Genomic DNA, 20847 nt, shown 5'->3' on the forward strand with positions numbered 1-20847 from the left:
TTGTTACTGTGTAAGTCTTGACTCGACATGGCTTGCAGGTATGGTGGGCTTTGTTAGAGTCGACCCATCACCACCTCTATATATACCCTTTGATATTTTGAAAGTTAAAGATTAATAAATGAGTAATGTTATATATATACATTTTTTTGAATATGTAAATAAGTATATACATAATGTATCATCATATGATTAAATGTTAATTTATTATTAATTCAAAATAATTTAATATGATGACATATCATGGGTATATAATATATATCTATTTATTTACTTAAAAAATATGTATAAATAATTTTATCGATAATAAATTTAGGTTACATAAGAAAATATTTATTTTTTTAAGATGATAATAACTCTATATTTTTATTATAAACAAAAATACAACATACATCTTTAATATTTTAATATTAAATAAAAACCAAAGGACTATTTTCCACCAAATGTTTAGTAAAATGATAAATTTTTATTCCTTAACGTTCAAAAATTTAAATACAAATACTCAAGTTTTCATCTGATGAACATTTCCTTCATGGTGTTTTTGCTCTCGATCGGCTTCTCTCTCCCTCTTAGTTTTTCCTTCGCCCTCACCTTTGTCAATAAATTTTAATAAAAGAGTGGGAATTGAAAATGTTTGAAAGTTAATGTGTGGAAATTGTCATTTCACTAAACATCACACAATTGATACGTGTGGAACTTATCCTCTCACGTATCCGTTAAAACAAAACTCCTATTTATCATCCCCAATCACCAAACTGAATGACTATAAGTTGAAACTCGAAGATCTGAATTGGGATTACTCTTTTGTTAGAGAGTTTCCTGGTGATCCTAGGACTGATATAATTCCTCCTGAGGTTAGTTTTGCTTTTGAATTTTTTATTTTTTGTGTAAGTATTTTGATAGTTTTTGTACATTTTATTAGTTTCTTTTTGTAACGTTTTTACTTGTATTGGTATTGGTTTTTCAATAAGTTTGGAGCTTGAATGGTAACTTCATGAACTTTAGGGGTTTGGTGATCTAGAAAATCTAAAAATTTCTGTTAAAATGGAAGCCATTATTTTTTATAAAATTTTTATTGTTATAATCATTATTAATGTTGTGTATTTTTTAAAAATTTTTTAGTTGAAGTTTGGAATTTGAGTTGTAAAGTCATGAATTTTATGGGGTTGATATGGCTTTTGGTGAGTTAGAAAATCTAAGATTATTTTTTTTTTTGTTAGAACGAGAGCCATTTGTTTATTTTTATTGATTTCTTGTTGTTAATATCATTATTAGTTTGTTGCTGTTGTATTATGAAGTGAAAGTTTGGAGCTCTAATTGTAAAGTTGTGAATTTTATGGGTCTGATATGGTGTTTTGTGAGCTAGAAAATCCAATAATTTTTTGGTTAGAATGATAGCCATTATTTATTTTATTGATTATTTGTCTTATTATCTAGTGTGGTGCTGTATTTTGAAGCGAAAATTTGGAGCCTGGATTTTAAAGTTATGAACTTTATGGGTTTGATATGGTTTTTGGCGAGCTGAAACATCTAAAATTTTCTGTTAGAGTGAGAGCCATTTTTATTGATTTGTTGTTAATATTATAACTAGTGTGATGCTGTATTTTGAAATGAAAGTTTGGAACTTGAATTTTAAAATTAACGACTCTATGGTTTTGACATGATGTTTGGTGAACTAGAAGATGCTAGAAATTTTTGTTTAAATGAGGGTCATTTGTTTATGTTTATTGATTTTTTTGTTGTTAATATCATTATCAGTCAGTTGGTGTTGTATTTCAAAGCTAAAGTGTATGAACATTATGGGTGTGATATTGTATTTGATAAGCTATAATAAGCTCCATAAATAAAATTAAGGCCTTTTAAAGTATTCTCCTTTCTCATCTTCAGAAGCATCCTGCAACTGATTCAGTAAGCCTATGCTTATCCTATTTTAAAAAAAATTTATTCTGATAATTTTTATTGTTATTTGGACATCAAAGCTTTGTTTTCAGATAAATTCCATTAAAATAAAAAAAGTATAAAGGTGTAATGTTGAAATTTGTCTATCAAGTTTTTGATGAAATGCCATGGTGAGTTTTACATTTTTAATTGCGTCTTTTGCATTTCTGTTTCCGGGTTTTGTGCAAGTTTTTCTTTATTCTTAGTTAGCCTTGATTGATAGACAACATATAGATTTTTGTGGATAATCTTTTTTTTTTTTTAATTTACAAATTTAAACTAAGTTTTCTCAAGCAATTCAATCTCAAGGTGTCCTGTGCAACCACAAGGGATCAAATAAACCGAATTAGCTAATGTGAGATGTGTAGGGCTAGTAATTTTTGTTGTTTACATTTTCTTGAGTCGTATAACAGGTCTTGGGATGGAATCTCGCTCACACCGGGTGGGTGAGGAGTTTGGTTTAAATATGTAAGTTTGAAAGATAAAAAAGGAAATTTAAAAGCAAGAAAAATTAAAATAGGTGATGTTGATGAATGTGAGGGAATACAGATGAGGAGGAAGTGAAGTTGTCTTATGCTTTATTTGTCATTGAAGTGGAAGATACTAGCTTCTCATTTGCTATTTGTTAAGTTTTGGAGATAGTGAGATGCCCATTTTTTAAGATCTTGTAGATCATTGTGCATAACTCATTTTGCAACACTGTTCTATGTAATGAAAGGAGAAATTGTTTTTTCTTCTAGATCTGCAATGATGTGGATGGTTTATTTTGAAAATAAAATTTCTGAAAGTAAGAATGGTAGTAATGCTTGTTGAACTAGTATATGAAAATGACAAAGCAATGAAAACATGTTGCACATCTTGTTTTATTATCTTAATTTTAAAAAAAAAAGCTGAATACACATCTAGTAGTAATTTCTGTTACTTTTATCAAATTATTTAACTGTCAATTGATAATATGGAGATATTGGAGCCTTTTGTTAGGGAGTAAAGTTCCATTTTCAACCTTCATGAAGGGGAGAACTGTTGTGCTTTTTGAGTGCTGTTCTTCACAAAATTTACTGAATATGTATTAACATATTTTTGAACTTGAAAAACGACTGTTTTTGTGTAAGAGTACTTATCATGTTCTCATGGTTTTGTTGTTATCTATTTCTTCTCTGTGATTAAATGATGATGTGATTGTCCTATCAGAAAAAAGGTGATATGATTTAATGATTTGGTCCACTCTATTTGGCCATGTGACATTATATACACTAGATGTTTTCACATTTTAGAAAGCTAATCTTAGCAAAAATGCATGCGTACTTGCTTTCTTCTAGGTTTTGGTATCTATGGATTTGACACATGCAAAGCATATCTTTAGTGCTTAGTGGATCATGGGTGCCATGTGATTGTAACTTAATGATCTGAAGCTGCACCATGTGATGATGAAGAAATGCTATGAAATTAATCTTGTGTTGATCTACAGGGAATGAGACTTCCTCGAAGTCTTGAGGTCTGGAAATTGGGGACTGTCAGCTACTTGGATGCACTTAAGCTGCAAGAAAAACTTGTGTCTGATAGGAAAATTAATAAGATCTCAGATACGCTCTTGTGCCTGCAGCATCCACCCACATACACCCTTGGAAAGCGTCGGACAGATCACAATTTATTAATTCCTGAGTCTGAACTAAAACAGATAGGAGCCGAACTTTGTTACACACAGAGAGGAGGAGACATTACATTTCATGGTCCACATCAAGCAATATTATATCCCATTGTTTCTCTACGTGACATTGGAATTGGTGCTCGGAAGTATGTGGAGAAACTTGAGTTAACTATGATTGAATTAGCATCATTATATGGAGTAAAAGCTCGTGCCGGAAATACGGGTGAAACTGGGGTTTGGGTTGGAGATAGAAAGATAGGTGCGATTGGAGTTCGGATACAATATGGAGTTACTTCTCATGGATTGGCATTTAACATTGATCCTGATTTAAACTATTTTAAGCATATTGTGCCTTGTGGGATTCCAGATAAAGAAGTCACTTCTTTAACAAGAGAGACTGGCAATCTGCTTCCTGCTGAAGATTTAATTCATGAGCAGTTGGTTTCGTGTTTTGCTAGACAGTTTGACTATGGTAGTCTTCTCAGGAAGGATAATGTACTAATGTCTGCTAATGAGAATTTATGTTGAACTGTGGTGGTTGTAGACCAAACAGATCATCTATGTCAACTATGTGCTCACATAATTAATTCATTAATTATATTCTTTTGACTTTTTTTTCAAACCTTCAGCCTGAAGTGTGCTTCTGTTGTCTTGGAAAATGGATTTTGGGGTTAGTACCTGATAAAATTTTATTTCGGTTTTGAAAATAGATTTAGGGCTTCAAAAGTGGTTCTTATCAGAGCTTCGGGGACTGGTGGGTATATGACTGCTAAAGTCATGTATCAACCTGATAGACCTCTGCCAGTTATGTTGATTCATAACTGTTAAGTGACGGGTAACAGTTTCTGATCAGTGAAATCTTGTCGAAGTTTTGTGTCTTGAGAATCTGACATACCATTGATGTGCATAACATGCATGAATATGTCAGTATATTTTCATACCCTAATGCTGAGTATGCTACACAGTCTGATCTTTCATTCAAAGGGTTTCAAGGTCAGTATTGCATCCTTCTATTCTCATTTGAGTGGTAATAGACTACATGTTTTCTGGGACAATGAGAATCTTCGATACACATGAACCTCTGAATATCCAAAGAAAACATTACTGAAATCTCTATTCTTTAACTTTCAGGAGTCACTTGAGAAGATCTTGCCATATGATTATCTTAAGCAGAGATCTTTCACCATTTTTTTGGCAGCTAAGGCAATGGCATTGCAATTTATACAAATAGATAGCTTTCAGTCACTACTGAAACTCATTGCTGACTAATCATTCATGCAAAATTGAATATCCTATAATTAAAATGTAGGAAAGCCTGCATAATTTAGATCTGTTTCTAATTTTGCTTAAGAAATTGTTTCATTTTTAAAATGCCTTGTTGAGATCAATGTTCTATGTTCCACAAGCACTTGAATCTCAGGAAGATAGGCTAGCATGAGGGACATCTATAATTTCAGTTTTAGATACAAATCCTAAGAAATTTGGTCTTTGCTGACAAGCCAGCTAAATTTAGTTGGGGCAGAAGGTTGATATAGGTGCCATTGCTGTGCCGGAACTTGTTAGTATAATTCGATGCTTTAAGACAGAAATCAAACTAGAAGGTCTAGATACAGCCAAGTCAAATTAGAGAATTTGCAAAAAGTGGAAGATGAAGGGTGATTCATTTCTAGAAAAGTAGGCATACCCAACTAACTTTAGCTGTGTTTTATTATACATAATAGGGGTACAAAACTGATGAGGATATAATAGAGCAGTGAGGACAGTGATTGATTTGTTCTCATGTGATAAGTCACATAAGACATGTTGTTTAACTACCTGGGGATTGCAGACAAGTGAGGGAAATATAATACTCAATTCATCATCACACGATGAGCTGCTTCCAAGTTCCAACCCATTAAAGAACAAAACAAGGAAAATACCAAATTGAAAGCATATCTGCTATGGAAAATGTTTACTGGGGACTTAGTCCAGTGAAATTATACCTCTACCAAATTGAAAGCTTGCTAAAAGTGGGAATCTTAACATGCAACTTTTTGGTTATTATAAGCTTCTTTGACCTAGTTTCCTTCATTTCATACTATAATCAAATATTTTGATTCCTGCTCCAATCATTTCTGAATTTGGTAGGACATTGTTCACATTTGTTGGTTACAGCTATCGTTTTACTCTGAATTGAATAAGAACCTCACAACATTGCAGGCTTCCATTTGACAATGCAGTTATTGACAACTATATATTACACTCTCTTAGACCTGAGCACAAACTATTTGTAAGAAACATGCATTTCTAACTTCCCTGGACAGTTCCTTGCAAATGTGTACGCTACAAAACCTTCTCTATTATCACTTCCTTTTCAAGCAAGCAACACAATGAGAACTACTCATAGAGCTTTGGTTAGTGTCTTTGCCATAATTCTGGTTTTTGTCCTCATGTTTTCACTATTTTCTCTTGATCATGTGGAACATAGTCATCATAGAGAAATAAATGAACCAAGAGGATTGCTGGGTTCCATTACTTCACTTTCTTCAAATCTAAGCAAGCTGAATAAAGCTGTTGGTGATCCCCAGAAAGCTGTGGAAACGAGCCTTAAGAAGGCACCACCAAGTGAATCAAATCCTAGCCAGAACAAGTAAGTTTTATCAGCCTTTTTGTAGAGATATTAACTATAAAGAAAAAACTCTCTTTCTGAATTTTGGCAGTTTTCTTGCTGTAACGGTTGGATAGGTAGGAGAATCTGATCTCTATACCTTTTTTGTCTTTTTACTCACTATATTTCCCTGTATTTATTCATTTTTTATTTTCCTGTTCAGGCTTTGGTTTCTCAAAAAGATTTAGGATGAAATGAAGTGAATTGTACTTAACAGAAGTATGTAGGAATATATCAGAAATATTATTAGATTGCTTGAAGGATTGCTAATTTTACAATGTTGATTACTGTCCGAAAGAGCTTCCAGTACAAGTTGATTTGTTATACTGACTGGTAACACATTTATTTTAGACGTTCCTGTTGTACCATGTTTATCCTTAACCTGTTTTCAGTTGGTAAGTATTGAGGTGAACATTATCTGTTTCTGCTTTTGTAGTTAGGTTTAAGATCAATGAAGCTGCTACTGCAATTAAATATGTTCCATAAAAACACCATAGAACATCAACTATATGATTTACAACGGTTTTAGAACGTCTCATTTCTGAACTTAAATGAATGAATGTACATCAAGGAGTAAGATCGATACCCTTTTCTGAATAATCATACAGCTGAAGATGAGTCTCAGATTAAGAAAAAATGAAGCTTTTGAAGATTTCAATTCTGCACTTATGAGAAGAAACCATTCAACTGAACATGATCATTATTACATTGGTGACAATTATTTATCAACATAAAAATTTGGTTGTGGTATTGATCATAAGTAAAGAAAATTCTTTATTAAATTATGCATATGAAATTCTAAGAACAGGATTTGTTACCGGGGAGTATCAAAAGTGCGGTAATTGTTATTTATAATGAACTTGAAAGCTGAAATATGCAGTTTGAATTTTTTATATTATAAAGTTGAATTTTAAGCATTATTTGAGAATTTTGAAGCTTATGTTTGCAGATTGGCCTGTACTTGCTATATTGAGATTTTTTAGGGTTTGACAAATCAATTTAAGTTTCAAACTTGATCAGAATTGTGATATAACTGTTCTTAGAAGCTTCCTAAATGAGTAAACTTATAAGTTAGTGCATTTTTCAGATAAATTAGAAAAGGGGCTAGAATATTTAATAATGGCTAAAAGTCTTGCAAGATTATTCAACTTTTTGAATGGCGAAATTTCTACTTCTTGATTTATAAAATGTCAAGCTCATATCATATCAAGTTGTAATCACTGTTCTTCCAAACAATTATAGCTATAGCTTGTGCTATGTTTTTATTATATATTCCTACTATTTGTGCTGCCATATCATTCTATCGCTCAAAAATAATGGAAGAGTACTTGTGGGTGATACTAACGGCTGATGCTGAGGCCTCTTTTAAGGTTTCTAGTAATTTTGCATTTGGATTTCAACAGCTTCAAAACAGTGATCTTTTCTTGCTTTCCATATGGTATGACAGGATGCCTAAAAACTATAGTCTAGTATGCAAATGGAGATACTCCTGCACCAAGGGAATCATGAGTAGAGCTTACTGCCGATCAAGGCTGGTGCTAAATGATCTTCAAAGCAATGAAATTTGGAGGTATGGTAACAATCCAAGTGCAGTTTCCTATGGTGTTATGAATTATGCGGGCAACTTTGTGCTCGAAGTAATGGATCTTATGACTTACGTGACAACTTCAGTCATCCTTCAAATACCTTGCGAGCGGCACAAACAATGGATACTGAAGGAGAACTTTTTTTTCTAAGCAAACTGAGCTGTTTCAGCTACATTATTTTGATGATGGAAATCTTGTCCCAATGCTGTTGATGAGGATAGGAAATTGCCATATGCTGACTTTGAAACTTGAACTCGATGATAGTAATTCATCAAATTTTGTTGTTTGAGTGATCTTCAATGAGTCAGACTACATGTACAAATTGAGAATATTGGCCAAAGGTTTGATCTCATTGTTGTAAAGCCAACTCCAACATCAAATTTCTATCATAGAGCAGTACTCAATTTTGATGGTGTTTTTACACAGTATAGTTAACTGAAGGTGTCTTTGGTCCATATCAGAAGATGTATTGTTAGGCCTCTGATTGTGGCAATCTACTATAGAAAGTCAGGGAAAATCAGTAGCTGAAGGTTTACTAGGGGAGGATAAGGAGGACTTTGCGGATAAAGCAAACACATACTCAAATCAGGAGGAGATAAGGAATGAGGGTAACAAAGGATTTACCCATTAGATTAGAAGCTAAAGGCTAAATAAATTAGGATTATGGATTGGATAAGGGAAGAGATTTACCTATTTAAACAAGCCATATTTGGTAGGGTAGGACATATATTAATTTTAGAACATTGTTGATAAAATAGTTCTTGCCTTTATTCTGATCTAGGCGTAATGTCTATGTTATTTTGTTTTATATTATATTACTGTTTACTTTTTGGCTGTATGTGTTTATTATTCATCAACAAAATTCTTCACATTATTTGCTTATCACAACTTAGGATCCTATCTATTGGTATCAAAACACTGATCCACACACTTTTTGCACACCATGGCCAATGGAAGGGGGTTCCTCCAGAGGAGGTTACCTGGGAAACCAAAGCAACAATTTCCTTCTTTTTGTCCCGAGGACAGGACAATTGCTAAGGGGAGAGGTACTGCTGGTAGATGAGGACATGAATTAATTTTAGAACATTGTCAACAGAGTAGCTCTGTTACATTAGGTGAAGCACCTTTGTTTATGTTATGTTACCTTTTACCTTTTGCCTGTATTTGCTTATCATTCAATAAAATTCTTCAGGCTACTTGCTTATAGTAACTTAGGGTCCTATCATAGATGTACTGTTATTGTTAGAGATTTAGCTAGTGGTGCTTGTGGTTTTAACAGTATCTACTCCCTAGATGGTAGAAGGCTAAGATTTGATTGCAGAAAAGGGAGCTAGAGTTCCATTATAGATCTTTAAGATTTGGAAACACTTCCAGATATATGGACTTAAGAGCATTTTAAGAATTCTACGGAAGAAAGACTGCAAAAGATATCGCTTGTATGATTGTCTATGTGCAATTGCTATTTCCAAGGGTGAAGAATGGTGGAAGAAGCTTCCACTCCAATGAAAGCGCTGTTACTAGTGTCAACGATAAAGGCTTTTATCATAAACTGGAAATTTGATGCTAATGTTCCTCCATTATTCCCTAGTGATAAGAATTCCAACAAAAAACAGAATATAACCATAGTTATTAGTATTGTATGATACGTAATATGTATTATATGATGCGGTACGATACAAATAAAAAGTGATAAGTATTTTAAGGGGTATTGAAAATTGATATGATATGGAATGTGTATTGTATTATATAATACGTATTGATAAAATTAACGATACAAACTGATACAACTTTTTGAAATAAATTACACATGCAATTAGGGGTTGATACAAATCAAATCGAGCTTGAATATCCTTTGGCTTGGTTTAGCTCAAATATAACATAATTTGATTTAGTTTGACTCAAATTGATGGTTTGAATTTGTGACTTGATTTGGTTTGGATTTATGGTTCCAATTGATGGCTCAAATTTGTGATTCGAATTTATGGTTTGAGTTTATGACTCATTAACAAAACGACGTTGTTTATCAAATAATAGGCAAAATATTCAATTCGAGCTAAACTTAAGTCAAATGGAACCAAACATCCCATAGCTTGAGTTCAGTGTGGTTCCAAAAATGAATAGAATCTTTCGATTTGAATTCAAATTAAATAAATGCAAATCGAATCAAACCGAATCGAGCTAGCTTTCTAGAGCGAGCCAACCTAATTCAGATGTAACTAAAAACTAAGTTACTCAACTAATTCTATTTTTTTTTGTAAAACAAGAATGATTTTTTTTATTATAATTGAGTATTTAATATATAATTACATATTTCTTTTCATTTTTCCATTGTATTACTTATTTTGTATGATTAAATTTAATTATAATTCTTAATCTATATTCTTTTTTTTATTAAGCTAGTAACGATTTGACAAGAGGATTTTACTCTTTCATTTATGTTTTGGAAACATTGGTAATATTAAATTTAATTGAAAAACAAAATGAAAAATATAAAAAAAAACTTTAATTTAATTATTAGAATGATTTATTATCTATTATTATTTTATTTTAAAAAAGTATATCATATAATATAATTTATTATACACGATAAAAAAAATTAGGTTTTTGATACATGATTCAATATGCGATTCAACTCTCATGAATATAATTTCTGCAGCAGCCACAAGGCTTTTAGGTAGCTCGGTATTTGTAAATGTTGCGCTCATTAGTGCATTTTGTCTTGGTTTCTTCTTCTAGAAAAAGAAATTCCTAAGAGCTCTCCCAATTGAAAGAACAATGCAAACAAATTTATGTTGCTTCACTTGCGAGGAACTCAGAAGCTATAGAAAACTTCAGGAGGAAGTGTGAAGAGGATCTTTGGTGTTGTCTACAAAGGGGCAATTCAAACAAGTTCAACCAACACAATTGCAGTCAGTAAGTTAGACGGAGTCTTTCAAGACGAAAAGAAGGAATTCTAAAATGAAGTCATTATAATTGGCCATAGTCATCACAAAAATCTTGTTTGATTACGAAGGTTTTGTCATGAGGGAAATCACTGATTACTTGTGATGGATGGTATTTGGTATAGTGAAGAGGCTTCTTCACTTTGATTACATTGAGGAAGATTTTCTGAGTAGTTTGATGAGTAGTGTGGTGACATTTATGGATTTTGTGGGCTTAACTTTATTTGCCTTCTGTAATCCTTTAAAGAAATTATACCAGGGATTTAACACTTGAAACTTGAACACACCATATATATTCACAATTATTTGCTTGTTTGGTTACTAATTTTGTCTGCTTCAAATTGTTCTTATGCCTATGAAGGAAAATAGTTTGTTCTTTTTGTCATATGCATCATAAGAAGAATGAAACGTTCCTTCTAACATAGAATCATTATTATATACCAATAACCTTTCATGGTCTTCTGCAGAAACTTAATGGCAAAACAGGATTTGTATGAGCTTGGATTTACATGTGTATTTTTAACCGACAACTGAATAGATCATCCACTAAGAAAGAAAGAAGCTAAGTGATTTCTTTGTAACATTTGAAAACATTGGATGTTGATGAAGTTTAAGGATCTCTCATGGTCATGGGTTCAATCCTGATCTCTCATGTTTCATACATTACACCATGAAAGAGTCTCTGTTTCTTGTGTTTCAACTTATATTTGTTTGTACAAATTTCTTGGTACCTTTCATTTTCTACGAGGTCCCATTGACATGGGAAATCTTTAATTGAAATGGACCTCACCATTGACTTCAAGTGCGCCCCACCCTCATTTTCTTTCATTTATTGCCACTCTATATAATCCTGGAATGATATAGGCCATATTGTATTGAATCCTTTCCATTGTTCAGGGTAACTTGGCCCGAGTTGCATGTTCCAATATCACATTGATCACTTTGTTGATTGAATTTGTTCTCATCTGTGTGTATTGGAATGTGACAGCTTTTATCTGAATTGCATTTGAATATGCCTTGTATCCATTTGCTGAGACGAGTAAGAGAGCTAAAGGGTTCTGCAACCTCCTGATTAAGACACTTCTATAAAGGTTTAACAGGAAGGACAAAGGAGAGTGTCTGATCCCAGTGAACTTAGGCCAAAATTGAGTAGTAGTTTGTGATTTTATTAACCCTTCATAATTGGTTCCAACTTCCAACCAACCAGGTTGCCAGTGACCTTGCAAGTCTTCTAAGTCAAGTCAACTTGGCAACTTGTGCTTTTGCGTTGATTTCTCCCTCTCTGCCGGCCCTAGAGATAAGACTGGTTGCATGGAAACTTATATCTTTGACATGGTCAAAAATGCATTTTTTTCCAAATATAATATAAATCTTTGCAAATCTTCTTAGCCAATTCATTTTGGAAACTTTTGATTATTATTATTATTTTTTATAACAGGAATTTTGTCTAAGTCAAATCACTTATACGAAATTGAACTAATTATATCTAATAAGTAAAATTTTAAGATTAATAACCAGCCCCACATTGATTACATCTAATAAGATAAAAGTTTACTTTTAATATATCATTAAAAAAAATTTAAACTATTACTCTTGGAGTGCCCCCCTTTATTATTCAAACTTTTAGAAGTCTCAACCCATTGATCTCTTTTTGCCCCAAAACTAGTTGATACGGTATAGTTTATTGGTCATATGACAAAACTTACGAATTAATAATATACAATTCATTAGTCATACCCCAAACCTACGAATTAATAATGTGTGTGTATGTATATATATGTGTGTGTGTGTGTGTGTGTGTATAAAGTTGATGAGAAACTTATGGTTACGCAGCATTCCCATTTCGTATTCTTTACTCACAAACTAAATCTTAATATATCAAAATTTACATCAAGAAAAGCCAGATCTCTAAATCTTTATTTATCGAATTAATAGTGACACAATACTACTACAAACAATTAATCTAGAGGAAAAGAGAACATTAACAATGGATAATTTATCTCTAGGAAGATTGTACAACGGATACTGAATGCCTGATTGAATGTGCTTCTGAAAAGCAATAAAAAGCTAGTTTCAGCTTGTGATGTTGAATGGCCATGGACATGGAGGAAAAGGTACTTCAACAACTCCTTCAAGCATCTCTATAACCTTGCTCATCGTGGGGCGAAGAGAGGGATCTTCTTGGATGCACCAAATGGCAACCATCACAAACCTCTGTAGCTTATTCATGTCATCCATGACATCTGGATCATCTTCAACTAGAGTACCCAATCGTTTTTCCTTACAACAGTCATAAGCCCAATCAGTTAGAATTGCTTTATCAATTGTGCTTGCTTCCTTTTCAACGCATCTTCGAAGGCAAATGATCTCTAGAAGCAGCACTCCAAAACTGTAAACATCAACTTTTACAGTGACTGGTGTGTTCCTGAACCATTCAGGCGCAACATACCCTTTAGTTCCTCTGATGGCAGTACTAGTATGGCTCTGATCCAATGTCAAAAGCTTTGCCAATCCGAAATCAGATATCCGAGCATTGTAATTATCATCAAGAAGTATGTTTTGAGGCTTTATATCACAATGGATGATCTGGGTGCAACATTCCTCATGAAGATACAATAGGCCTTTGGCAATCTCCATGGCAATATTGGTCCTCAGTTCCCAATTCGGTTTATAGTCTCCAAAGAGGAAGCTGGCCAATGTGCCATTACTCAAGAACTCGTATACTATTAACCGATTTTCTCCCTCGTCGCAGAATCCAAGAAGTCGAACCAGGTTCTTGTGATGTGTCTGCCCAATTACATTCACTTCAGCTTTGAACTCTTTCTCAGAATCATGAAATACTCTATCCAGCTTCTTCACTGCAACAAGATTATTAGGAGCAATATCCATGAAACCTTTGTAAACAGTACCAAAGGCCCCCCTTCCTAATTCTTCCTTGAATCCTCGTGTGGCCTCTACAAGCTCCTTATAGGTAAAGCAGCGCAGATTCATATGTGAAACACCTTCAGGCGGATGAGTCCTCGTGAGTTTTTTCTGATTAACAATTAGAAGGCCAAGGCAACTAGCAGCAACTAAAATCAAGTTGATAAACACAGAGCTGCCTAAAAGTACAGATCCCACCAGGACGAATATATCCCTTTTCTTTTTTCCATTCCCTTCGCCTTTCCTAATTTTGATGAAAGCTGTCCCATTATCAGCAGGGTCCATTTTCCCATAAGAGAGTGGTAATTTCTTCTTCCAACAGGTATCAAGTCTAAACACAGATGCAGAACACAGGCAGTCCTTTAAGCACGATGATTCACAATCCTCTCTACTAGAAGGTGTAAGCTGCTCAAAATCAGATGTAGGCCAATCGGTACTTTTTAGCTCTTCAATATGGTATAGATCTTCTTCAGATTTCCCCTCATCTTCTTCACAGCCTTGGATGAAATCCGGTTTGCAGTTTCCGTATGGATCATCTGGATCAACTAAAGAAAACCCCTTCGGGCATGTGCAGTTTGGCCTTCGCAAAGAATTGAGAGTGCAGATGCTGTTATGCCCACAAATTCCACTGCCTAATCCTTTACGAATATCGTTGTTTACACAGATATTATCAGGCATAGTGCGAATAACAGACCAGATACCATTATTTCCATTGCTATTCCTGGGGTGGGTATAAAGCACAAAAGAACCATCAAAATTGAGAGTTGCTCTGTGATAATTTTCTTTGGAAGAGACTATCGTTCCTGGTGTGAGAAAAACTCTTTGATTGTTTTCCCTCACAACATACAAGTAGCCCGATTCATTAAACACTACTTGGAGACCAGCATTTGACCTGTTTTGATCAAATGTATTGCTCCAAAAATAGGCATCATATGCAAACCCACTAGGCAGGTTTATGGTATTAAGCACAGCATTTCCATCCTGGAGCAAACGAAATTGGAACCTTCCTTGAGAGAAATCAGTCTCCGATCGTTTGGAAGAAACTACTCCACCCCTTTCCATTATCTGCGAAGGGAGCAAAGTATCAACAGGATCATCAAAACTCTGCCATAACTTTTCAGAATTTGCATCTGCCACCACAAAGTTGCCTGTATCATAAAGAAAACCAAAAGCAGCTGCACTCATAGTGATACCAGATTTCCATAGCTCCTGGCCATCAGGGCCATCAAGCACCAATCCGCGGTCAGCAGTTAGCTGTAATCTTGATCCTCTTGGTGCAGGATTATCAGCTGAAGCATACCAAACTATGGTTTTGCTTGGAATCTTGTAGTACCAAATGGCAGGCAAGAAGAGATCCTCATTGTCAAGTTTATGAAAACCAAAAGCAAAGTCTCTGGAAGGTGAAAACCATGGTTGTGAATTATCAGCTGCAGTAATATATTGACCTACACGTACAGTTCCATTGTTTTGTGCAGTTGCTAAACATGGTAGCAGAAGCAAGGAAAGAACACAAAGTAGATTAAAAGACATCATCGAATATTGTTTTGGTTCTGGTACATGCCACTTGAAGAACATAATTGTCTTATGGTGGAAACATGGCATCTGTTTAGTTAAGATGTGGGACAGATACCAAACAAAAATGGTAGAATATTCAAAGTATGAAGATAAAAATTATTAGTCAAAATAAGAAGGGTCTAATTAAGTACCTAAAAACTAAATCAGTATAGCCGACCAAATAAATTAATTACGGTTATAATTATAATAATAATAGAAGAAGAACAGTTGAGAGACCAATGGTATGAAGGGAGAAATTTAGAGAAGATAATTGAAGGGAAGCTGAGAAATATGTATATAAATTCTTTTTCTCGATCATACAAATACAAAGAGAAAAAGGGTATTTATCAGCTGAGCCCAAATTTTGGACTTTCTCCATATTGCATTAAATGTATTCACACTAGAGGTGTCGATGGGCCGGGCCGGGCTGGCTCAAGCTCGGCCCATCGGGCTAACGGGCCGGGCCTAAAGCCCAAACAGTGATGGGCTTTCGGGCCGGGTCGGCCCATTAATATATGAAGGCCCAAGGCCCGGCCCATATATAAATGGGCCTTAAATGGGCCGGGCCGGACTTTGAATATTTTTTAAAAATTATTTAAAATGTTTAAACAAATTATTTTTCAAATTATAAAACATAAATAAATATATATTATAATAATATTCAAATTGATTGAATTCATTTGATACTTGATCTATTTGTAATATTTTGTAATGATAAAATTAAAATAAAAATAAAATTATAAACACAAAGAATTATTATTTATGAATTTAGATATTTTCTGAAAGATAATTAATGAGAGAAAATGAGATTGAAAATATAATAAAATAATTGAGATTAGAAATTTGTAAATGAAAATGAAAATAAAAAAAAATTAAATAGGTTTATATAAAAAAAATAAATAAATTAAAATAAATAAATAAAGGCCAGCAGAAGCCTTGTTTGGCTTCTGCCGGGCAGAAGCCAGAAACATAGCAGAAGCCTTGTTTGGCTTCTGCCGCAAGAAACACAACGCAAAGGCAGAGGCAGAAGCCAGAAACATAGCAGAAGCCAAAGGCTTCTGCCGCAAGAAACACAACGCAAAGGCAGAATCTGCCAGCTAAAATTAAAAAAAATAAATAAATTTAAACAGTATCGGGCCGGGCCAGCCCACGGGCTTAATATTAAAGCCCGAGACCCGGCCCAGTAGGCCCATGGGCCTAGCCCGGCATGCTACAGTACCGGGCCGGGCTTTCTCGTGCCGTGCTTTTTTTCCGTGCTTCGTGCCGTGCCTCCATTCAACCCGGCCCAATTGACGTGTCTAATTCACACTCAAATTCATATATGGAGGCTTATCCATGCCAATGTGTTCTTGTGGTGGGAAGTCACCTTGTGCATAATAATTACACTTTTATTTTTATCATTAATCTATCAATAAAGCCTTAAATGCTTTCACCCTAATTACCATTTTTTTTAAAGCATGTATTCTTAAAAACATTTTCTCTTTGTTGATTGGACTAGTTTGCAATTAGACATTTTGACCACACGAGTAACATAAGTAGAGGTGTCGATGGGCCGGGTCGGGCTGGCTCAAGCTCGGCCCATCGGGCTAACGGGCCGGGCCTAAAGCCCAAACAGTGATGGGCTTTCGGGCCGGGCCGGCCCATTAATATATGAAGGCCCAAGGCCCGGCCCATATATAAATGGGCCTTAAATGGGCCGGGCCGGGCTTTGAATATTTTTTAAAAATTATTTAAAATGTTTAAACAAATTATTTTTCAAATTATAAAACATAAATAAATATATATTATAATAATATTCAAATTGATTGAATTCATTTGATACTTGATCTATTTGTAATATTTTGTAATGATAAAATTAAAATAAAAATAAAATTATAAACACAAAGAATTATTATTTATGAATTTAGATATTTTCTGAAAGATAATTAATGAGAGAAAATGAGATTGAAAATATAATAAAATAATTGAGATTAGAAATTTGTAAATGAAAATGAAAATAAAAAAAAATTAAATAGGTTTATATAAAAAAAATAAATTAATTAAAATAAATAAATAAAGGCCAGCAGAAGCCTTGTTTGGCTTCTGCCGGGCAGAAGCCAGAAACATAGCAGAAGCCTTGTTTGGCTTCTGCCGCAAGAAACACAACGCAAAGGCAGAGGCAGAAGCCAGAAACATAGCAGAAGCCAAAGGCTTCTGCCGCAAGAAACACAACGCAAAGGCAGAATCTGCCAGCTAAAATTAAAAAAAATAAATAAATTTAAACAGTATCGGGCCGGGCCAGCCCACGGGCTTAATATTAAAGCCCGAGACCCGGCCCAGTAGGCCCATGGGCCTAGCCCGGCACGCTACAGTACCGGGCCGGGCTTTCTCGTGCCGTGCTTTTTTTTCGTGCTTCGTGCCGTGCCTCCATTCAACCCGGCCCAATTGACGTGTCTAAACATAAGTATGCAATCCCCTTCCCCCCATTATTAAACTGCAATATCAATATTTGTGTATTATTGTGAATGTGTGTAAGAATTATCTCATAGGTGCCCCTCATAACAATCCTTCTGAAAACACATCAATAAAACTAACACAAGAAAAGTATGTTTTTGTAGGTTTCATGAAAAATTGTAAACTATGAAACATATCCCACACATGTACTATTGGTAGGTCTTCGTGTACTATGAGATCAAGTCCCATACATATACTACAGTACCATAGTCCCACATGTGTACAATACGATTAGTTCCAAAATATGATTCTACACCTTAAATCTGGGAAAAGATGTAATTAAAAAATTGCTCTCATACAATAAATAACTCGTAATATGTTTCCATGAAAAACATGTGCATGTACCCAAACCCCTTAATCATAAACATAGGCTCACATCTTGCTTTTACCCTTTAAATCATGTCTTATTCATGCCCTAACTTTTAGATATACTCTTGGGATGATTCAATACTACAACATTCCCTAACATCCCTAAATATGACAATCTTATGAATGATTGCTCATCTTTTATGAACGCTCATTCATTATTTCATTGTTGCATGAGTGTTTTTCTTCTATGAATGGGCGTTCACTTCTTACTTAGCATGAATGACTTCTTCCTTCGTTCATGATCATTCATATCTTAGTCAACATGCATGATTGTACATGACCTTGAACGGTCATTCATACTTACATCATGAATATCCTCCAATATCACATTCATGATCATATGTTGCTCTAAGGGTAGTTTGGTCTTTTCATTTTTATAAACAATTGTACACTTTTCTATATAGGCGTTCATTGTGTCTTATCTTACGTGTCATGACGGTCATACATGTTCATTTTACGATTGACTATCGTGTATTAACTATCGTGCATGTCCTTTGCATAATCATTTGTAAATTATGATATTGCACAACCATTCTTGTCCTAAGAACGGTTGTTCCTACATGTCTGAAACAAATAATCTCAATTGTTTTTGCTTGATTTCCACATCACTCAAGAATAAATGACCATATTACCATCCTAACATGTTTCCAACCCAGAATTCAAGTATTTCATACCTTGAAACTAGTTGACTGATCGATCATATTTTCATTTATCTAGTAGGCCATAAAATACAACAACTTATAAAACTCTTAACATATTCATGCATAGTCCTCTATTTATGCATGATTACATTGTCGATTAAATCATATCTTCTAACACATTCATTATAATAACAAAGCATATTCTACATATGCGATCAACAAATCTGAAATGATTACATATAAATTTTCAGCCATATTGTAAACCAAAATCATCTTCTTACATACTAGGATAGGTTGAAGGGTTTGATGTCAAAATTTTGCTTATACTAGTAAGAAAATGCCTCTGATGGTTAGAAAATCAAGAATACTTTACAGGTTGAAAGGTTTGATGTCAAAACTTTTCTATCAGTTAACAATTGTGGAGGAAAAATAACTTTATAGTGCGTAAACTAAAGGAGTTAATGAAATTTTTTATATGATAAAAATTGATAATAAGGATAAATGTGTGAGCAATGTATCATTCTAGTATGAATTGTTTTACAAAAGCGGTTGTGTTTCAACTGCCTAGGGAAGTGGAATTTTGATTCCATGGAAAGTGAAATTCTAATACTGCCTTAATCTTTATACCATTAAACCAAGAAAATATTTATGAAGGTTTGTAAAGGATTATTAGCTAGTGTAATCACAAATGGGGATGTTGGGACTTGTCTTGAAGATATCTCTATATTTAAGAAGTTTTCTAATGTGTTCCTAAATTATTTGCTTGGCTTACCCTTTACAAAGAAGATGAGTTTGGAATTGACTTAGTGTTAGAGACTTCTCTTATTTCAAAGGCTCCATATAAAATGACACCTTTAGACTAGAATGAAGTAAAGATTCAATTACTAGATTTTTTAGATGAGAGTTTTGTTCGCCTAAGTATACCATCTTGAAGTTCTTTGGTGTTATTTGTGAAAAAGAATGATGGTACTATATGAGTATGTATTGACCAGAGACAATTAAATAGGATCACTATTAAGAGTAATTATTCCTCTCCTCGAATTGATCATACAGGGTGGTGTTTTTAGGTCATTTGGTTACTAAAGATAGAATTAGTGTTGATCATTTTAAGGTTGAAACTGTGGTGATTTGGCAACAACCTACTAATGTCTTAGAAGTTAGAAATTGTTTCTTTTTTCTAGGCTTAGTTACTTACAATAGACGATTTGTGGAAGGTTTATTGATGAGTGCATATTTTCATATATATATTCCTCTTGCATTTGATCTTTTGGGAGTGTTTTTTGCCCTATTGTGTTAGTTTATGTTTATTTTTATGGTTAAGACGTGGTTGGATAGGTTAGAATGAATTGAACTTTTAATTAGAAAATTCTAGCATTTTAGTGATATTAACCTTCTATGCTTCTTACAAGTGTTTAACCAACTTAGAATTCTAGAATAAGGAAGAGACCTTCAGAGTTTTTGTAAAGGATGTCTTGAGCTTTTTAGAATAGTATTATGGGCCAAAATCGTAATTCATTTGAGTTACTAAACATTGTTTCAAATGCATATTTGGATATCCTAATCATAGTAGGATTTCTATCCAAACACTAAATCTTTAAAAGGGCATATCTATGGCTTCCGATATCCAATGGAGGTAATTCAAAATCCCAAATTCATCTACACATCCTAAGCTACAATTTGTATAAGGGGGTCAGAGTCTAGAAAGATCGTTTTCCTATCTAAAATTGGATTGGAAATTATTGTTAAAATCTAAGAGCCCTAATCCTCAGCTGAATTGGATTATTTCTACATGGCTCACATAAAGACTTGGTCCAACTTCAAGAGGGAGTCAAAGATAGCTCTGGAAGGCTGGAAATATGTGTGCCTTAGCTAGAAATTTATTTGCCCTAATTTTAGGAGTTGGTGAGAAACCCTTGTATGTTCCTTTGGCTTATAAATATAACTGAAGCGGCTAGGTTGAAAAAAAAAAAAAAGAACATAATTTTCTTTTGTGCTCTTCATTATGTCTGGCTAAGTTCTTTAGTTTGATTCAAGAGAACTTCATTCCGATTGTCAAAACTATGGGACTTTGTTCGTAATCTTATTTACTTTTCTAGTCAAATATCTATGT

General features: G+C 33.9%; 2 protein-coding genes across 5 annotated transcripts; one reads left to right on the forward strand and one right to left on the reverse strand.

Moving 5' to 3' along the window:
- The first annotated feature begins 700 nt into the window (after positions 1-700).
- On the forward strand, positions 701-8589 carry LOC123224743 (octanoyltransferase LIP2, mitochondrial-like). 4 transcript variants are annotated; one of them, XM_044648445.1, is made up of 5 exons: positions 701-851; positions 3404-6212; positions 6394-6563; positions 7678-7800; positions 7902-8589. In XM_044648445.1, the coding sequence occupies exon 2, from the start codon at positions 3407-3409 to the stop codon at positions 4109-4111; it is 705 nt and encodes a 234-aa protein (XP_044504380.1). In that variant the 5' UTR covers positions 701-851; positions 3404-3406; the 3' UTR covers positions 4112-6212; positions 6394-6563; positions 7678-7800; positions 7902-8589. The 4 variants fall into 4 exon arrangements, with proteins under 4 accessions (XP_044504380.1, XP_044504381.1, XP_044504378.1 ...); XM_044648446.1 differs by having other exon boundaries at positions 3404-5900; positions 6051-6212; positions 7678-8589; XM_044648443.1 differs by having other exon boundaries at positions 7678-8589.
- A 4053-nt stretch (positions 8590-12642) lies between these two features.
- LOC123225092 (G-type lectin S-receptor-like serine/threonine-protein kinase RLK1) lies at positions 12643-15318 on the reverse strand. The gene has a single exon (XM_044648952.1). It carries the CDS (start codon positions 15280-15282, stop codon positions 12832-12834), a length of 2451 nt encoding a protein of 816 aa, XP_044504887.1. The 5' UTR covers positions 15283-15318; the 3' UTR covers positions 12643-12831.
- Positions 15319-20847: the final 5529 nt, after the last annotated feature.

The sequence above is a fragment of the Mangifera indica genome, chromosome 9 (assembly GCF_011075055.1).
Source record: "Mangifera indica cultivar Alphonso chromosome 9, CATAS_Mindica_2.1, whole genome shotgun sequence".
NCBI lineage: Eukaryota > Viridiplantae > Streptophyta > Magnoliopsida > Sapindales > Anacardiaceae > Mangifera > Mangifera indica.